The sequence below is a fragment of the Chaetodon trifascialis genome, chromosome 20 (assembly GCF_039877785.1).
Source record: "Chaetodon trifascialis isolate fChaTrf1 chromosome 20, fChaTrf1.hap1, whole genome shotgun sequence".
NCBI lineage: Eukaryota > Metazoa > Chordata > Actinopteri > Chaetodontiformes > Chaetodontidae > Chaetodon > Chaetodon trifascialis.
Window position 1 is genome coordinate 13,950,624 of NC_092075.1, and position 21,268 is coordinate 13,971,891.

The 21,268-nt window shown below is 41.1% G+C and overlaps 1 protein-coding gene across 16 annotated transcripts in view; it reads left to right on the forward strand.

Moving 5' to 3' along the window:
- Positions 1 to 12,053: 12,053 nt before the first annotated feature.
- Positions 12,054 to 21,268, forward strand: part of ank1b (ankyrin 1, erythrocytic b) — a 65,522-nt gene continuing 56,307 nt past the window's right edge. For all 16 annotated transcript variants that reach the window (XM_070988997.1, XM_070988998.1, XM_070989003.1 and 13 more), the window contains exon 1: positions 12,054 to 12,860. In XM_070988997.1, coding sequence (XP_070845098.1) covers positions 12,735 to 12,860 — 126 coding nt within the window. In that variant the 5' untranslated portion in view covers positions 12,054 to 12,734. The remainder of the gene's footprint in view (positions 12,861 to 21,268) is intronic.

Sequence of the window (21,268 nt, forward strand, 5' to 3'; positions counted from 1 at the left end):
CGGGGTACACCCTGAACCGGTCGCCAGCCGATTGCAGGGCCACATACAAGGACAAACAAACATTCACACCCAAAAAGCAACTCTTAAACATAAATTCCAAAACAAGTTTATAATGGTAAAAAAAAAAACCCTCTCATCTTTTGTTCAAAACCTTTTCCCTCTTAACTGCCTCTGACTTTCTTCAGTATCTGTGTGTGTGTTCCTTTGACACAGTCTTCTTCAGTTTTTTTAATACTCCTGTCTTTTTATCCCGCTCTTACTTGCATTTCCCTCTGTTTCTGTCTCTGTCTCATTTCCTTTAAAAGCAAACACAGCTCTCCTGATAGCAAAAGCAGCACCATTATCAATTACTCCCTGCACCAAATAACCTCCCTGCAGACACAGCACATTTTCCTGGCCTAGAGAGAGAAAGAAAGAGGGAGGACGAAGGAAAAGAGGAGGAATGGATGGAGAAAGATTGAGAAGAAGGTAGAGAGACTGGAAGAGAGAGATAATCAAAAATATAGAGACACAAGGAGCAGCGGTGGAAAGGAGAGACAGGGGCAGCCAAATACAGAGAGGGGGGTAAAACTGCTTAGAGCATTAAACGTTATATTGCCTTTCTTAAGGTGGGCTGGGTGATAAGGGAGCTGCTTGCACATTATGGCCTTATATATAACAATATGACAGCAGGACTGAAATTTCCTGCTGTATGTGCTTGGGACATAGCTTCATTTGAACTACCTAATAACAGTCCTGAATTGTATAGGATAAGAATTCAGGATAGGCCAGTGATGAACTTTACTCCGTCAAAAATGTGAGCATAGGAGGAATTCATATCCATTTTCTGAAGCCCAGGGATTGGTCATTGATTGCACACAGAATATACAGCAGATGTAGGTGAGCCACTGCAACAGGTGGCCATTGAAAACAGGAGACACAGCAGCACATGAATTCAGTTTCAGCTAATTCATCATTAGAGTGTCCATAGCAAAGTGTCAAAGGATGTTTTAGAAGTTTGAACATTGATAAAGCAATGATTAATGATATGGAATCCAGCCTAAATATCCTACAAACAAAACTGGCAGCATGCAGTAGCAGGGATCAATGGATGTATGTTTAAAAAATCTATTTCCCTCACCCCAAACCAGAATACCAGCTTGATTTTCCTGCCATGTTTCCTCTTCAGCTGTTTTTTTTTTCTCTACACTGCCTGAAATATAATCTCTATCTCTGTGTTGTAAATGTAGTGATGTTTGTGTTTAAGTTAAAAAGAAATAAATATACTCCATATGTTACTGCATCATTTTGTACTTGTTCCCTCACAGCCTGAAACTGAGATCTTTAGTAGAATTTAGAATAAAAATTGTGAGGCAAATGTGAGTCTTCACTAATTACATAAACGCTCAGTATACATTAATCTGTAGTAACAGGCCGAACTGCTGGTGGAAGGAATGTTGTGGACACAGAACACAAGTAAAAGTGCAAGTTACAAGTAAAAATTAACACTAATTTTCATTCAGGAAAAACTACATAACTATCAGCTAAATGTACTTATGAGTTTTAAAAAGTACACTCATGCTTGTGTGTGTTATATTATGATGTATGTTGTGTTGTTGTAGATTTGTCTTCCATAATGCATCATATTTTATAAACTAATCCCTAAGTTTTCCATGAAAATCTGAGTTACTTGTATTTATAGCTGTAGAGTAAAAAGTACAGCATTTAGCAGCAATAAAACTCAAATGCATATTTAGATTTAAAACCTTTCAATCTAGCTAATTCATCATTGCATTGTCCACACCAAAGTATAAAAGAATGTTTTAAAAGTAATTCGGTACATTTAAAGTGTTTTAATGCTCTGAATTACTTTCCATCACTGAACTGATGAGCTTCAATGTTATAGCCTAACTCTGAATCTCAGTGCCAAGTCATGAAAGACAAATGTCAACATGTTGGAGGATATCTTGTCTGTAAAAACAAAGGTCTTGCTTCCTGTCATTTGGTGTTTACTTGTGCCCGATTGTCCTCACAACACATTTGGTAGATTTCCCCTGCGCCTCTCATTGTGTTTCCCTCTCTCCTCTGCCTTTCTCTGCCTCCGTCTGTGGGCTGAGCCAACGCCCAGTTGCTGCAGTGCAGCTCACCTCCCCCGTTTCCAAAAAACGCTGCCCCCTCCCTCTCCTGATCTGAATGCCGCTGCCTCTCTCTGTCTCTACCTTTGTCTCTCTGCAGTGAGGCAGAGAGGGGGCAAAAGGACAGAGAAGTGAGCTTTTTGTGCCACCCACCAGCTCCAAACTGCACTGCCCTATAAACAGAAAGAGTGCATACTGTATCTACAGTTTGGAGCAAATGTTCAGTCAATAAATATGTTGTTGTTAAAAAAAACAAACTTGGTTTGAAGGTTTTTGGACTCCTCCTGGCTCACCCTCTGCTGTAAACTGTTATTTATTAGTTCATAAATACACATTCATAAAAAGCGAGATGAAAAAAAAGAAGTTTAACTCATCTAAAAGAAACACTGCAGCAGAGCACATCTGCCTCTCTGCCCTCCCTCCCCTGTGCTGTTTGCAAACTTAATGACCCCCAGCCAGACTCACGCAGATCATCTAAATGTGTCTAATTTGTTGAGAGTTCAGAGTGGGATCTTTTCGGATACTTTAATGACCTTAATAACTTTAACGACACGCTATAAAAGTGCTCTGTATCTATCAGGTGCTGATAGTGTTTGGAAACGGCCTTATGTGAGTCAGCGCTGGGTCTTTGGGAGTAATTGAAAAGTGAGGAGACACAAGGCTTAGACTGCACCTTCTGAGAAGGATGAGGCCCTCATAAAGGGCGAGGAATATTTGGGAGATGTTGGTGGGATTATTGATGGAAAGCGAAGAGATATCACTTCACAAAACAGAAGACCTTAATCTTAGTCTCACAGAGAAGATGTGCCAGATTATATTACTTTTGTGACTGAATCAGAATCATATGCATGGAATTTTCCTTCGTGCTTTGGTGCATAACCGGTGGCAGAATGTAACATGAAGTACATTTACTCATGTGCTGTGCTTAAATACACATTCAAAGTACTTGCAGTTGACTTGAATATTGAATATTTCTACTCCTCTACATCTCAAAAGGAAATTTTGGACTTTTTACTTCACTCCAGCTTTTAGTTACTTTTACATTACAATTTGTATACCCTCCCTTTCCACTGAAAATGTGTTGATTTTGAATGTTCGTGCTAAACTGAAGCATTAAATGTTATGGGTTGAGAAAATTCTCTTCTTAAGCTAAATAAACTATTCAAAACCTCTCGGATTAGCTGTGAAATGCATCGTCACAAAGCTGAAAACAGGCTGTTTTTCTCATGAAAAATGTACTTTTTAGAGACAAGTGGCTCTCACAGGACAGCAACACTGCAAACACGTGTTGATCTTATATGATATGATGCATTTTTGTACATTAAACTACCCAACAGTACATAAAGTAGTCAAAATTAGCTCAACCTTTAACATTTACAGCACTAAAATGCAACACACACATTAATACAGCAGGAATATTGATCCAAAAACATATAATAATAAAACAGTGACAGAGACCATTTTACTGCACAATGCTTTTAATTTTGATACTTTACCTGTTTCCAAAGTCAAGAATGAACTTTCATCCTGTTTAAGCGAGGTTTTGTGTTCCTCACTTGTTGAAATGAAAAGGCTTAAAATGAATCATAATCATGGGCATGACCGCTTTGAGTCACAGCTAGTTGCTAAGGTTCAGCAAAAAGGCTTCATTTGGCCTGTCTCAGCTCTACCCACACTCCACCTCCACCTATGGGTGACGTCACAGAGAGACTACATCTGTGTTTTATACAGTCAATGATTAGCCTTTAAAAAACGTGTCATTTTAGAGAGAAATTCTGAATGTGCTTTCAAGATGGAGCAGACAGCTGTCGCCAACAACGAAATGCTGTGATAAGCACCAGACGGGGACAAACTGGTGAACATAGAGGAGCATTTAGCAGCTAAAGAGTCAGATATTTCCCTCAGGAGCGGGTGGAGACTGAAACAGAAGTAAAAGGAGGGTGAAGATTGGATTTACATTCACCAGGAACACAACTCCAATTGAATGCTTCTTTTTGTCTGCTGTAGCCCCACATGTAAATAAGTTTGCTAACATGTTCTCCAACTTCATAAGGTGTGTAGGCCAAGTTCAAAAAAGCTACGAATGCGTGCAACCGAAGCACGTAAACAAACCAAGAACAATACACATCGCTGCACTAGTTCCACTGAGTTCAGGTCCCATTGCTTTTGCAGCTTAGCGGGTGCGGCGATGGGGTCATATCATGTGACTATTAGATCATGGCATAGCCTGCCCTATCCTTTCTTATCCATCATGTTGCATTATATCTCACCCTTCCCATCATATTATGCCATATCCCATCATGTCATGTCATGCTGCAGCATGACATAAACTGAACATTAGAGCTGCAGTGAAGAAGGGCACTTGGTTTGTCATACTTTGGGCCGCCACTTGAAGACCATCAGACCTCTACATCTCAGATTTACCTCCTAATCTATGGAACAAGGTATTTGCCGTAGCAGTCTGCAGAACCACTGCAAAGCAAACACATTTACTGTAATGTAACTCTTGTTAAAAAAAAAAAAGGCAGTCGATGAGCATTGATCGGGAGCAGCACGAGTCTTGTCCTCAAGTGCTCTTGAGCTGCTCTCTCAGGCACTGCCAGGTAATTCAAGCCTCAGAGGTCGGCAAATTTCCCGGCAGGGCGATGGAGGCAAGGCTGCAGGGTAAAAACAATCTGCCACTGGATTCACTGGTGATAGTTAAGAGTTAAGCAACACCTTTAAACGTACCTAATTTTTTATCCCCACGAACTAATGACAGACACTTGGATGCTGCTGGGAGGTGCAAATTTAAGGTTCAAGGAGCAGTCCAATAACTTTGTTTAAAGGCTGATAAATATGCAAGCTGCACTATCATCAGCTGCTTGCTGAAAGGGCTTTGACGATGAAAAAGGAGACTGTATTACATGCAATGCAGAATTGCCGTGTGCGCTAGTCCCCTCATCAGCATTTCAGACGGAAAGAGAGAAAGTTTGCATTATTCTTCTCCTTGACAGGAAGCTGGTCTGCAGTATTGTGGCATCTTGGCTTCCACAGGGGTGACTCTGAGATAATTTTTGGGTGTCTGCCAAGTGCCTTTCACCCCCGAGCACTTCGATTCTCACAGAGTGGGTCTGGCATGTCCAGCTCTAATGATCAATGGTTCCTAATGGAGGAGTGGTCATAGACAGCATGGGATTTAAAAAGGACGCAGAGATTCTGTTCCATTTTCTCAAATCAATCGCAGCAATCTAATTTTTATGATCCATTCGAATGTGCAGGAGTCATCCCAAGAATACGTTTCGCAAGTGCTTTAGTGTTCGAAAGCATAGTTTGACATTTTGAAAATGTGCTTGTTTGCTTTCTTGCGAAAAGCTTTATGAGAAGATCATTGTCTGTATGCTTAAATGAAGCCATGGCCAAGAAATGTTTAGCTTAATTTAGTTTGAATATGACAAACAGGGAGAAACAGTTGGCCTGTCTCTGTCCAAAGGTTACAAAAAGCACTGACAAAGCTCCTTAATTAGCAAGTTTAATTTGTTTAATCCATGAGATAACAACTCATGGTTTTACGGAAGGTTACGTGCTGGACTACTTCCAGGCTAGGAAGTCACTGTGCCCCCTGTAAAACCCCAAATTATTGGGTTCTTTCATCCCTTTCCAGTCTTTAATCTAATCTACGCTAACTGCCTCCTGACTGTAGCTTCAACAGACACCAGAGTGGTATTGATCTTTTCATCACGCATGTCACAAAATGACCAACTTCTACTACTAGGGGTCTCTCAATCAAAACAATGAAAGCAAAAGTTTGATAATGTCTTGAAGTGGCGTGGGATCATCGGTATTGTTGTCTTCTGCTGCTTCTCCAAATGAGGGCGAGTCATCCACTATCTACACTGACTGTTGAGTACCTCATTCATCCACACTTCAATAATAGGAACTTTCCCTTTGAAAAAGGCGCTTGCTTACAACTTGTTACATGAGAGTAGTCTGCCTTTGCAGCATCGTGTTTATACTCACACTCTCACAAACAAGACACACTTTCCCACCTGTAGATTTATAAAGTTACAGTAAAGTGAAGCATTGTGTGTTTCAAATGGCATAGTAGGAAGCTTTGTGTTGAAGTCATGCAGCTGTGATGTTGTTCAGTTACAGCCTAATGTTGGCTTGCATTGCATTTATGCTTCAAAAATCGGAAAAAGTGGTGTTCATTTGTGGAGATTATCTTGCTGCACACATCATGTAACCATCCTAAACTTTAGAAAGCACTTAAAAAATACTATTCTAACCTTTTGTTTGCAACAGAGCTTATTTTCAGCACTAATCCAAAATCCAATGGAAAAGTCAGATTGCCTTTTTTTTTTTTTTATTCAAACAAACCAGGGCAATGCTAACTTCTGGGTCAGCCTACAAAAATACATCATCCCTGCAATATTCCATTGCCAACGAAAATATATCTAATGTGATTGGCAGAAATTTTCACGAACAATATGTAATGTATTAAAGCTTTATTCATATTTAGTTTAGTTTACCAACTTTCTTCTTCACTTTCTGACATACGTGTTGTTTCCCTTGTATCCAGTTATAGGAACTGGAGGAGATAAAGGGGATGTGTACAAACTGACAGGCAACCAAATGAAACACACAGTTATCTTGATTAAAATGACACATTTCTATTGGGGATAGTGCAAGTACACAACTCAACAAAATATACAAAATAGGTCTAGTTAGTTAGACATTTTTATGTGGAATTGTTACATATTTAAAGCGCATCTTCAAATGTTAAAATATTCACTGTTATGGCTTCTGCGTAAGCGCATCTATTTCAGAATAAATTCAATGTCACACAATCTACTGGAAGCTTTTTATTCCTATGTTTTTACATTTGTCCATTCTTTCCCTTTGCTAAAGTTAACCACATAGTTAACATATTCCCAGAATGGAAAACACAGCTTCCCATTGTCCCGTGGTGCAGCAGCTGAACTGCTGAGCAAACTCAAATACCTTTTCTGTTTCACTGTTCATCTGCATTGGCCCTATGTAGCAGTATATCATTTCCACCTTTCTGAGCATTGCTTAATGGAGCCAGCAGTACAGTTCTTTAAAGGGTCATACCATGGCTTTTTGTTATAATGACTGATTAGATGTTATCTTACGCAAATGTCACAATGTTATATGTGAATGACCCAAGACAACAGAGAGAAGACGGAAGAGAGACAGAAAAAGAAACAAGAACAACTATTCTCCTTAGATCATTTTCTGCTTACATTCTGGTAATTTTGTTGCAAATAATGTGAGTGTGTGCTCCTCTTTATCTACTTACTGCTTTCTCCTCAGTGCCCTGTGTGGTAGATGAAATTATGTTGAAACTTTGCTGACATCTACAGTTTCAAGTGTGCAAGTGTGCAGAGTTGTGTGCCAGCACTGGTACCACAGCAGTGATATTAACAGTGTTAGGTGTATTTGTAGTTTTGGTAATAATAGAAGTATTAAAGAAAAAGGTAAAAAAAAAAAGTACAGGAACTCCCTCTTATGAAACATTACCAGAGAAAATGTCAAGCTGATATTTGAACCACGAGAGGGTTCGCTGTTCTGTGACTCTCTATACAATATACTTTCATCTACAGTACAGAAGGTATAGTCTATCATCTTGTAAAGGCGAATATATTAACATTAGAGTTACACTTGCTATCAAAGTTATATTTGTCTTGTATAGTTTATATGACCATATTTAGGTCTGAAAATTTCTGAACCATACAGCCACCACTCCAGCTAACACACACCAATACACACATTCTTGATAAACTGTGGTCAATAGATCCTTCCACTTCCGATCTTCACTCTCAATCTTAAATTCCAAGGTTATAGGATTTCGAAGTAATTACATTAATAAACAACTTATAGAAGAACACCTAATTTCTAAATCATTGGATGTGCTGGAATGTGTAGCTGGTGGAGTCTGAGAACATTGTGGAGGTAAAAATCACATCAAGGTGAAGAGAAAGTCGTGTCCTTTGTTACAGCACTCACAGCCTCTCTTCTTATTTCAGAGATGCGTGCAGACTTTAGATTGGCCACAGCAGAACTGGCCAAGTCCCAGAATTTTTTTTTTCTCGCTGAGGGAAGTGCAAGTCATCGTCAAGGGCAAAGACCAGTGGATCCAGAGTCTGCTTTGGAGTTAGGCCAGATGGCACGTGGCAAAACCGGAAAGACACTGCTAAACGCTAGGACGTTTTAGGGACATTTAACAAGCATACCCATCACATAGATGCAAAGAGCCAGAATCTAACCTGATATTAAACATGCCAAACAAGCCAAACATGCAAACAATGTACAATATACATCACATCACAACACAAACATGCAAACAGTGATACATAAACTCGATCTAATTAAGGAAAAATATATATATCTACATTATCTAGACACATATTTGACATTTTCTGTTTAGATACAATCAAACAAAAAATGTTGATAGGGAGAAGTAATTCTAAATATAATAATCTTAATGAGATTTTATCATATAAAAAGTACGTGAGTCGACACATAACCAGTGTATTGTCAAATGTAATTTAATTTAAAAAAGTCTTTTAAAGTGGGGCTGAAAATCATCTTTAAGGGGCATAAGTACCCACACAACATGGAGAAAAACTCCTTCAGGGAGAAACTGAAAAATGTCCATTAGTAGCAATAACAACCAGCTACCACCTGATGGTGCTACAACATAGTGGGCATGAGGCAGTCAAGGAGGTTGCAGTGCAGTAAATAGTAGTGGTGTACTTGTAAACCTCAGCACTGTAGAATCATGAATCACCATCCGTGGGAAAACTGTTTAATCTACTGAGAAATGTAGAGTGTGACAGGGTGGCAATAAATATTACACTTTCATGCTCCACCATATGGCAACTGATGAACCGTGACTTCACTGGTGCTACTGAAAATAAAGAGAGAAATGACACATAATTCACTCCTGTAGCCATTGCACTACTCCCCAGTTTCTTTCAGATTTCATTCTCACTAAGTGAAAATGAAATTCATGATTCATGATCATGCAACCTTGACAATCCAAGCTAGATATTGCTGAAAGCACTCTGGAGAAAATTGGGAGTGTCTTTACTGTGTCTGTTTTTCTTATAAAATATGCAACACCCTGTCCACAAGGTAGCAGAGTGGTTGGCACAGCAGACATTTTAAAAATTGGGTTGGGAGGGGATCCTTTTGACAAATCGGCCAGTTCCCAACAGTCAGTGTATTGCTCTTTTTTTTTTTTTGTTTTATTGTTTGGTGATTGTTATTGGGTTGAGTACAGAACTGATGGGTTATGCTCTTAATATAATCACATCTAGGTCAATTCCAGGAGAAGTCTGCTCATTCTGGAGTCCATTCAAGACCAAGATAGACAATCACAAACCCTGAAGGCCTACAGCTGTTTCCAAACATAAAAATCGCAATGGCATTTCTTAATAAACATAATATAAATCAGCTAATTCACAGCCTGACTGAAATTTCAGGAGCATTGCTGTATCAGCAGTTGTCTTTCACAAGGTACGGCTCGTGTTACAAGTCTTCACCAGACCTTCTAAAAACAGGTTTTTCTAGGTTACTGTGGCTTTATTCAATATTCTCTTCTTCGACCTTGTGTTGTTATTATTAAGTCATTGAGCTCATTTCACAGAAATTCTTCTTCAGGTAACAAATAATGAACGTTTTTGCAGCGTCATCATTTTCCATATTTAGCATGCCACAGTTTGGCTGAGAAAGTGGTGGAATCAGATCTGATCCAGCACCAGTATTGTCTTTGTTTTCATCAATGATAGATCCCACCACCATCTGCTCCACCCCCTCATTTACATTGATTTTTTTTCTGTGTATGACATTGCCACTGAAATGTTCTTCATTGCTATCAGCCGCTTTGTCCTGCTGTCACTGATGAACAAATACATGCACATTAAAACCGAAGATGATTCATTTCCATTATGGATTTCCTTTTATGGATTTAAGTTCTCTTTGTACCCCCCAGTTATGTGCCATAAAAATATTCCTTGGTCTTGTACTGATCTGTTATGCGGTGCGGTGGCAGCATGACTCTATGTTGTCATGGCTGAGCGTGCCAGAGCAAAGTCTGAGACCACACCTTCACAGTTTTGGCATCAATGGTTTTCTGTTGAATAGCGTATTATTGTGGCACAAAATGAACCTAAAATTATACATAATTCATTCACAAATATGCATGAAGATTGTGGTAAGCAAGTTATGAATTAGCTTATTTGCATTGCCCTTTCTCTATTTTATAGTAATGTTAGCCAGTCATAAAATGTGATCTTGAAAACTTTGGCTTGTGTTATTTGTACTCGCTAGCAAAATATTGAGTTGTTATTTTTAACTTAAACAGCCTGAGCCTACAAACTTAAGCTTAATTTTAGCTAACCCATACTTGTGCCTCTCATATTAGCCATAATGTTTGCTGGCTCTTAGCTTGTGTTGCTAGCTGGCTACCTTTACATTGGCAAGCTGAAAGATAGGTCGAGAGTCTGCAGGACATTCCTTGAATTAGCAATAAGAGCATTAGCTCGTTTGGCTATTCAGTCACCAGCAAAGGTGCTAGTTAGCCGCACAAGCTAGCTACTTGCTACAGACGCAGTAGGGAGACTTCTGTACACTGGACTGATCCTCCCACTATGGTTTCTGTTAAGTGCCTAAGTGAGTGGTCAGCCAAAAGATTTATGCCAGCCAAGGACCAGTTGACACTTAACTGAATAAGACTCGACTGAGGCTATTGCACTATTTTCTTTATTACCTTCAGCTTAATAGATCCATTAGCGTCAAGCACGAGAAAATACAATGCTGTCACTCAGATAAATGCACATCTTCAAACATCTTCAAAAATATTCATTGTTGAGAGATTTTGAATATTCCTATAAAGCCACTATGTTGATTTTCACGCTGTGCCTTTTGTCTTGAAATGGTGAGATGGATCTGGTGTTAATCTGTTGGCAGATGGCCCCTTTGGATATAACATATATGTATTCCTCAAGTTGTCACATGGTTTCTTTGTTGAAGGCTATGCTGCACGTTACATTGCAACATCATTCTGCAGAAAAATGATGTTGCAGGGGCAGGAGGAGGGAATAAATGAGAGACAGTTTGTGGTAGTGCATTTTCTCTGTGAAGTTGAAAAGTGGGCTACAGAGAGGAAATATATCATGTGACAGTATGTGTACAATGAGATATAAATGTTAAGATGACAGCAAGGAGATGAATTGTACACTATTACTCATACTAATTGCCTGATGAGTGGTATTCATTTTTCAGTTGCATATGGGAATATTAACATTTTTTGCTCACATTGAAAAACAGAACGTGTACTAGTCTTCATGCATTAAAAAAAAACTATCACATTACAATGTTTAGCAATAGATTTAGTTTCACAGTTTTCATTTCAAAGAATTTAATTATTACTAAAAGCTGTAGGTTTTACAGATACCTGTCTTCGGGACATCAAAACATAGATGCCTGTATCATGTTTAAATCATATTGTCTGTTCACGCTGTTGTTTACTCTTCTGCTACTGAATTGCAGCATCAAACAGCCATGCAGGCCCCTCCTGATGTGATGGAAAGAGGGAAAGTGGTGGAATGAAAGAGGAGGGAGAGGGCATGCAGTTTTTATGAAACATTCATGTTGCTGATGTTTTTCTTCCTGTCTGCCTCTGACATGACATAACGGAAGTGGGCTGGTGTGGATGTTAATGTACGTATGGGGCCATGATGCCTTGCCACCTTAACATCAGCCCTTGATAGTCAGAGTGTGACCAAGCTGTGCAAAGAATCATTCCGCAGAAGAACCAGCACTCAGATGCTGCATATTGGATAAACGATATCCATTTCTATTTTTACGAGCTTCCATCTCTCACTGCTGTTCTTTCTCTCCATCTGCTTCCAGGAAGGAGGTGCCATGGAAAAACCATGATCAGAGAGAGGCAAGACGTGAGAAAAAAAAATCTGAAGGCATTCCGCAGCTTTGGCGCCCTCGTCATTTTCACCTGACTTATGGAAGACATAACACCGCTGCTGTGAAAGAAAAGCCTTTCACAGAGAACGAAACGGTGGCGAAAGAGGCAGAGCAGCAGGAAGAGGAGGACATTTGACAGATAAAAAGAGGGAGCTCTGCAGCAGGATCCCCACCGTGCTGAGCACAGGACTGCGTGACTGGTCTGTGAAGGCAGAGAGAGAGAGGGAGGAGAGAGGAGAGAAGGGAGGAAGGTAGGACTGAAAGAAGGGGGAGGGGAGGCAATTCAGCGCAGTGCAAGCTGACTGGATGAGTAGCAGCCGCGGCACAGGCAGCAGCATCAGCACCACTAGCTGTAGCATCTTTCTTTGTGGCTGCTGGAGGCTGTCTTGTGGCTGCCGTAGCATCAACACCATCCACGTACACACAAAAATCCGGACACAGACGTTCCCACTGCTTGCCTTATACACACACATGTCGTGGTGGCCACCAGAGAAGAGGTAGTAATTGACGGGGCTCGGGGGACACAGGGACACAGGAAGAGGAAACAGGGACGACTGGTGGTAGTGCAAACGAGAGGAGGGCTGGAGCAACGGTGACTGGAGCAGCAGCAGCAGCAGTAGCAGCGGCACCATGGCGCAAGCCGCCAAGCAGCTCCGCAAGACCAAGGACCTTGCGGAGGCCGCCGCCCAGGAGCAGAGGGAGAAGGAGGAGGAAAAGATAAAAAAGAGGAATCGATCCAGGGACCGCCGGCGCAAGGTATGGCTGTGCTGTCTCAGGAGACAGGGGAGGTGACGGTGTTTCTTGCATCCATCTTTCCCCCTCCACCTGCCTTTCTCGATCTCTCTGGCGGTCTCTGTCTCACTGCATCTGTTGTGCAGGATTGGTGAGGATGCAATTACACATGTATAATTACACAGTTGGTCCTGTGGCCTCAGCTGGTGTGTGTGTGCGTGTGTGCGCGTGTGCGTGCATGCGTGTGGTTGTGTGACTGGCTAACCAGTCAAGCACATATGCTTTGGTACAGGTTGTTGTTGTTTGCTCGGTAAGATATTTAGCTATGGTTGAAGGAAAAGGAGTCTGATTATGATGTTTTATGCTGTTTTAGGTGTGACCCTTAAAGGCTGTTGGTTAAATCACAGGCAATGTCAGTTTTTTCTTTCACATGACAAGCATTTTGGGGGATTTCAGCCTTACATGGGTGCAGCTCATTCATATTAATGCAGTGTGAGTTCAGTGCACTGCACGTACATGTGTTCTAATGCATATAATCACATTACCTTCAACATGCTCTGCATGCTCTATTCTTTTCCATGAATCTGTGCTGGTCTCAGATATGGTGTCTTCCCCCATATTACAGACTTTTTCATTGGGGGAGCCGTAAAATGGAGGGGGAAGATGGAGGTACACTCTAATAATAGATGCAATTTTAACCCATCTGTATGTTTTTTTTGGGGCATGTTTACAGTACATCTATTGTTCTATCCAGATGTCTTATTTTTAATTGCATATTATTTGCTGCTTGTAAAATTGTTACGTAGAATACTAAAATTTAAATGTGTTGTCACAAACTAACCACGCAGGATATCATCCTGAAGGCATGAGAGCTCTCATTCGCTCCCCCGTCTCACTTCTCTCCCTGCACTCTCCCACTCTGGCTCTGCCTTCAGGTGCAGATTTTATTGGTTGTGCCGCCCTGCACGTGTGCTTGCCAGCACTGAAATTATTTATGGAAGCACATATTCCATTGTGAAAGGTACTTGTTGAATGGATAAAAAAAACTTTTATGAATTTCATCCTTTAGTAAAACATTGCCATGTACAGAGGGCCTCGGTGTTCAATGCAAAAGCCAGCTCTCAGTTGTTTTCTGTTCCTTCTGCAGTATTTCTGTGTGCACATATTGATGTGGAGTTGGTGGAAACAGAGGACAGACAGATCTTTTTATATTCACTTTGTGCGATGTGTGTGTGTGTGTGTGTGTGTGTGTGTGTGTGTGTGTGTGTGTGTGTGTGTGTGTGTGTGTGTGTGTGTGTGTGTGTGTGTGTGTGTGTGTAACTGCGAGATTGAGCATTTGTCAGAAAGACAGAAACACAAAGGAGAAGATCTGGTCCAAAAACGAAATCTGCAGTGAGAGCGGGGGTGTTCATGGAGTGTAATCTCTTTTCTTTAGAGAAGTTATTTAATGTTCTTTCATCATAAAAATGTCCCAGCTGCAAAGCAGTAGGGTTTGCTAAGGGTTTCTGAGGCCACAGAGTAGGCTTTCAGCAGTATGTTCAGCTTGTTTTACCAGTTTACTTTTCATCTGCGAACCTGTGAAACTGTTATTAGCTAGGCTCTCTGTGATATCCTTCATGCACTGTCCATAAATATAGTTTTTATACAGTACCATAAAAATATGAAGGTTACAAGATGCGGACACCAATTATTTGAGGATTACATAACTCCATCATAGAGTGGATGACATTGGACATAGCCTGGAAAACGTCATTTCCCCTGTGTTTGTTGTGTAACGAGGCTAACTAAGACATTGGTTTTGGCAACTAAAATAAGGTTGGCTTAAGATGATCCTGTGATTCAGCAGTAAAAGCAACTTTGCTAAGGTTATGTAAGGCTTTGGAAACAGAGAACACACTGAGCTGAGACCTGATGGAGACAGAACAGGAGACATTTATACCGGTCTCAGCCAGACAATGAACACACTGGTTTTGGATGATGGCAGTGGGGGCACACCGGGGTATATGGAACCATATAAGATTGAAATATTGTGAATGTTGACAATACTTTGTAACAATGCAGTGTAGCTGTTTTAGCTACACAAGTTAGTTGTTCAGTTACAGCCAAAGTGAGCAAATATGAAAGAGGCGTCTCAGGGTTGGTGGTGCTACATTAAGTAGATCAGGTGGGCTTTTTGTGTTTCTCTAATTCCCTCTGTATCTTCTGCTTTGCTTTACTTCTCTCTGTTTTGTGACTTGAGAGGCACAATGAGTCGGATTTGTCGGGTGCATTCAACATTCAAAGGTGGCCCCTCCTCCCCAGCTCAACGCTTCCTCGTGGCTGCATCTGGCACCTGATCGCCATGTTTTTATAGAGTCCCGCCCTCACACCCTGCACGCTGTTATTGGCTGAAGGATACACACCCACTGCTTAGATATTAACACCCAGGAACATCCTTAGCACACCAAAATGAGAAAATACAGGGTTTGAGTAGATACATCCACATGATAGTAGTGGGTCATAAGTGATGATTGAGAAGGATTATTTTTATTTTCTATACATCTTTTTTTTTTTTTTTTTTTTTTTTAGGAAAATCCTACTCAATCTACCTTAAATTGTCTAGTTTTGAGATTTCTAATTAGTTTGATCGAGGTAGGCTCCTCTTCTTTAAAATCCTTTGAGACCTAATTATAATGTGATATATACTGTAGTACAAACATGGTAACTTAAACTGATAGCACGATGTGATGTTTTAATCATTGTTATTGATCAAAATGAAACCTAGTCCACTGAGCCAACAGTCACTGCAAGTCATAGAAAATCAAGGATATTAATGCTTTTTAACCCAGCAGATGTCATATGAGATTTTTTGAGTGCTTACTTAACGTTACTGCACTCAGCTGGCCCTTCTCTGATCTTCATGCTGTTAACATTTGCTGCCTGTTCAAAAATCAATCAGGCTGTTATGTTGAAGATTTCATTAATGGTCATTTGATTCATAACCCCTCTTCATCTCAACTGGCTCCTTTGTAATGGCTTGCCGATGCCTTTAAAGTTAATTTTGCTTCACTGTAGTGTAAGAAATGTGCAAACCCAAGCACGATTTTTCTCAGCTAATTCAAAAAATCAGTATAGAACGGTCTCTCTTGTGGCCTGTAAAACAAATTTGTTCCTGTTAGTTTTTCGTAAAAAATATTTGCATTTTCCAATATCAATCAGAAAGAACTCCGCATCTATTTGTGTCTTTGTTGAATGCACAACATCATTGTTATATTGTCCTCTACAGCATTTCACATCGTAAGGCCCATTTCATGCCGTGATAAGGAAGAGTTTGCAGCAAAAAAACAAAAAAAGAAAACCCTGTCTCTGCTTCACTGCTTCTGTCTGAGCAGCCTCTCCCCCTCACTCTCACCTCTTTCACCAACTACGTCTCTTTGTCTCTCTGTTCACTCTGAATCTGTCTTTCTTCCTCCGGTAGATTGTTGCCATGCGCCTTAAAAGGAACAAGGAAGCAAGTCAAAGAGACGGAGAGGGAAAGAGGAGGCGCAGGCAGGTCTTAATGTTCTGGGGATGTTAATTAGCTCCATTCGATGTAAATCAAACTCGGCAGCATGGCATCTCTCTCCCCTGCTCCTCCCCTTGCACAAAGGTCATCCACTACAGTGCCAACAGAGATCCTATCATAACTCTGGATGGACTGGACAGTAATGTAGTTAGGGAATCTGCAAAGAAAGTGCAGGGGCATTCTGCTAGCTCTGCTGGTCAAGGTGCATGCCATAGAGCTGCAGAGTCCTGGGTTCTGGAATAGATCTACGACCTTTGTCATCTACGTCTGTCTCTCCCTATCTTTCATGTATTTCCTCACTCATACCTGGAAAAAAATATATATGTAATCTTCGAGAGAAGAACAAGAGCTTAAATGTCAAGCTGAAATATTACATACGGATCTACTAAATGCTATTTTTTTTTTTTTGCATAGGGTTGAGAGGTGCCATGCTGTGTGAACAGACCTTATTGTAAATAACGAAATAACAGCAAATATTCTTGCATGCAAATGCATTGTGAATCAACATTAATATTTTTCTTCTATATTTGTTGCTCATCACAGAGGAACAAACTCAGCAGGAATTGTGTTATATGTGGAATAAACTGTGGACTTCACTGCTTGCCTGCCTTGACAGTATGGATTACTGTCTGACCATACTGTGGCCATTATGTCTTGCACTATTGACCATTGCTTTATGTTTACTAGTCACTGGTCACAACAGTCCAATGACAATCATTGATTTATGTTGCTATGAATTACGGGATGTCCCATTCAGGTTTTTCTGGCTGTGACCCCCGTCAGAGTCCTTTGAGTCAGAGCAGATACTTATATTTACGTAAATATTGATTAAAATCTAACTAATAGCCCAAATGGATTGGCCTGGCTGGTTTGGGGAGCAGTAAGCAGACCAGACAAAACATGGAAGATCTGGATCTCTATGCTGAAAGCATAAGAATTCCAGACACCTCAGCAGATGTGGTGCAACTGCACAAATTTGAATTCCGACTTAGCGCACCACTAAATAAGTTGGAAACAAACATTTAATGGGACGTGCAGTCAGGTGAGGTGAGGTGCATTAGTTGTGATGATATATATTAAGAATGGAATAATGTGCATGAGGAGGTACATGAAAGTGCTTGGTCATCCTCAAATTGCATTTGTGATTGTTTGGGTTCATTCTCAGTTCTCTGTAACCAATGGGGGAGACTAATCTGGGACAGGAAACCTTTTATTGTAGTACCTCAGCATGATGCTCCTTGGGCCTCTACATTTTCCTCTTTCCTCCAGGCCTGCACTTATTACAATGGATCCAAAGATCTACTAATGGATAGTGTGTGCTCTTAGTGTATGTGTGTATGCTCGTGCTTTCAAAGGAGTTGTGTGTGTGTGTGTGTGTGTGTGTGTGTGTGTGTGTGTGTGTGTGTGTGTGTATGTGTGTGTGTGTGTGTGTGCGCAAACAGTTTGTGTGCGTGTGAGTTGCCTAGCAGGCCTTCAGGGTATCTCATTCCACTTTCATGCAACCTTATGGAAACTGAAGTCTAATAAGCCAAAACTCTGTGCTGCCTCTTTCGCCTCTCTGCCCGCTTTTGTCCTCACACAAAACAATACACGGGAAAAGGACATCAGAATTACTTCTAACCTCAGGTCTAACCTCAGTAATTAAAAGTGGCATCATCTGCATAAGGAAGGAGAAAATTAATCAAGTTTTCTTTGACCATTTTTTGCCACTAGGGGGCTGAAAAAAATCAAACAAGGTGGCAGATGCGTACTGGTCAGGTGTTATGGCTTCTGTGTTAGACAACAGTTGGCTATATGTACAGAGCAAGACACAGAGCAATGCTGACATTCATTTAGAGTTGTAGAGCAACGTTACTGATATTTGCCTGAGGATCTTGAGGATTAACGTTGTTCACATTGACGTCACTGCCACTGCCCTTTGTGCTAGTGCTTTGAGGTTCCAGCATTTTTTTCTCAGCGGGTTCCACTTCAGATGATACAGATTCACGTTTTAGCCAGTGGTCCACGCCTTCAAGTTCATATCATTGAAACTTGTCTATATAAGCTTGTGAGAGATGCTACAACAGCGGAGCACTTCCAGCTAGTCATCCCGCGTTCCACACCAGTGTAACTTTGTCAACATTATTAGACACTGTTATAATGTGCAGAAATTTCCTACAAGTGCTAGACTTGCAGGATTGGATGAAATTATGCACAAGACACCAACAATTCCACACTGAAATCCAGGCCCTGCAATCGTGTGGGCTGGTGCCTTTTTACCTCCTTTGAGGAAAGGGAGGGCAGGATGAGCCAAGGTCGAGCAGTGCAAAAGCAGCACTCAGCCCAACCCAAAGCAGCCACAGGCTATATTTACCTGCCAGCCTTGGATTACACTGCATCCCAGACCAGAGCTCCCCATCTCTCTACACACCACTACTCTGTGCTAGCCGAGCTGAGCACCTGCTCTGATACTGTATCTGATGTTGCCCCGGATCCGTACCTGCTCAGACAACATAGGAAGATTCCAGAATAGAAGCATGATGGTCGATATTTATCAGACCTTTTTGAGGGCTTATCGAGGACTCGACATATTCGATCTGGAGATCAAAGTGATGTTAGATAAGCCTGCCTTGTTAGACACCTTTGATAAATATCAGGAAAGTCATTTTGCTCCGTTAATCCAGAACTTTGGTGCGTGTCTAATGTAAAACTGTTGTAATATATATTCTCCTCTTGCATTAAATCTGTAAATGTTTTAGTTTTGTCATTATTTTTCAACACTAGCAACAGTTGGTGTGCTCAGAGGGTCACATTGCCGATGGCCCATTAGATCGATGTGTGTCGCTGAGTTCCTCAAGAGTCACAGCTCATCTGCCAGCCTGTATCTGTTAATCAGAGCATCCATCACCATTGTTAGCAAGGCCATGCAATGTGAAGCCCTGCCATGCAGAAGGGACGGGTTAGAGCTGTAAATCTCACAAAGTTTACCGTGATGCTGGGGTCAGCCAGCTGAGGCGACTGATGTTCCCGTGGTGATTACGATGTGACACCTGCACATGCTGGGATGACAAAGGGATGATGAGATGGACAAGGGCATGCTGGGGATGGTGATGAGACATGTAATTTTGCAGCTATATGAAATCCTGGAGTGAAGAAAGCTTGTTGCTTTAGCTACGATCTCAAACTGCTCTGCACGGTCCCAGATTTATGTGAACGCTGAGCTTCATTTCAACTCACTGTGCCTCTGATAACACTACAGCAGTAACAAGACATGAGTCAGACAGCAGTTGTATTCCAGATTTGTTTTCCATCTCTTGCTGCTCAGACAACGGGACATCTAAAACACAATGCTTTTTTTTAAAAACATCAAATTTACATAATTGACCTACATTCACGATGTACCTCATACTAATGATGCAGTTGACTCATCATCGGTCATTAGCAAAATCAGTATGTGAGGGCTGTTAATTCCTAAGAATCATTAGAGGAAGAGTGAAAGTGATACAAAGTGGCACAATGCCACACACACTGATATGCCTGCAAAGAGCACACACACACCCACACACACTCACACACAGACACTTAGAGCTGGAGATGGACATTATGTAATGGAATTAGTGCTCCTCAAGGTCTGCATGGATCATGTGGCCTGCCGGAGCCCACTAATGCACTGAAGCAGCCGCTCTCAGGCACACCCTGACTCCATCACTTTCCTCTGCTGGCCTAAACACATTTTGCAGTACGTGTGCTGGCTAATGGACACAATGCATGATCAAGGATTTCATATAGTGGTGGTGCTGTGAGATACTTTCAGGATTTATTGCTCGTTCATCCTGTTACTGACTATAATTCTGATGCATTTTGAAGTGCTTGAAATTGTGGGGAAACTGTATATTTCTCACATTCCCCAAACTGACTTCATATTGATCTTAGGCCTCGAACAAAGCTGACAGTGAAGCGTGGAGACACACCCGTACAATTCGATGCCGTGCAATACCTGTTTTGAGACTATATTGTTCAGTTTGAACTTTTAAAAACTTTAAAAACAGCAACTTTTAAGGAAACTTCCGTGTTAACTTACACACATACTAAATAATTAGCTTTCCTGCAAAGTACTTTACAAGGGACGCGCATCTCGATGGTTTAATCGGTTTTGTGTGTGTGGATGTGTTTACGGGTGTGGGTATATGTGTGTCTGAGTGTGTCTGCATGATCAGAGAGGGTGTCATGTGTCACTGGGATTGCTGCCTGATGGCAGATGGAATGGCTCCTTCCTATTCAGGCTCATCACTCTATAGTCAATCCATGCTGGTGGACTGCACATCTATACACGCACGCACGCACGCACACAGATAAAATCAAAGTGATTGGATTAAAGGGGAATACTTACTGTCAGCAGTATTGGTTTAGAAATTGTGAAACCAGAATAATAACTTATCAGTCCCTTTTATCGATGCTGGCATGTTTTTCGGACAATGAAGTGAAACTCATGTGTCTACACTTCTGGAAACTTGCAACACAAAGTCAGGGTGGAGATGGAGAAATGGTCCAACCGCCAGCAGTGTTATTCTTTGAATAAGAAAACCTAAATGAATGATTGAAAATGATCGCTGTACAAAACTCCTCTCATGCCATCCATTTTTGATGATGACAGACAGACTGTTGCTACAGCTCAGAAGCTCTCAGGCCACTTGCCCGTCAGCTCCCAGCCAGCAAAACCCTTTCACGTCTGCTGCACAGGGAGGGAAATTTGAGCAGAGAAAGGGTGAATGAGTGTCACTGTGCGGTGAAAGGTTTTGCACTTTTTTCTCAACAGTGGAAGAGACCTGCATTCAGTTGCGTCGATGCTGAAAGAGTTGTAAAAGTCGTCTTTTTTTTCAGGTATCAATCAAGTAATAATGACATTGGT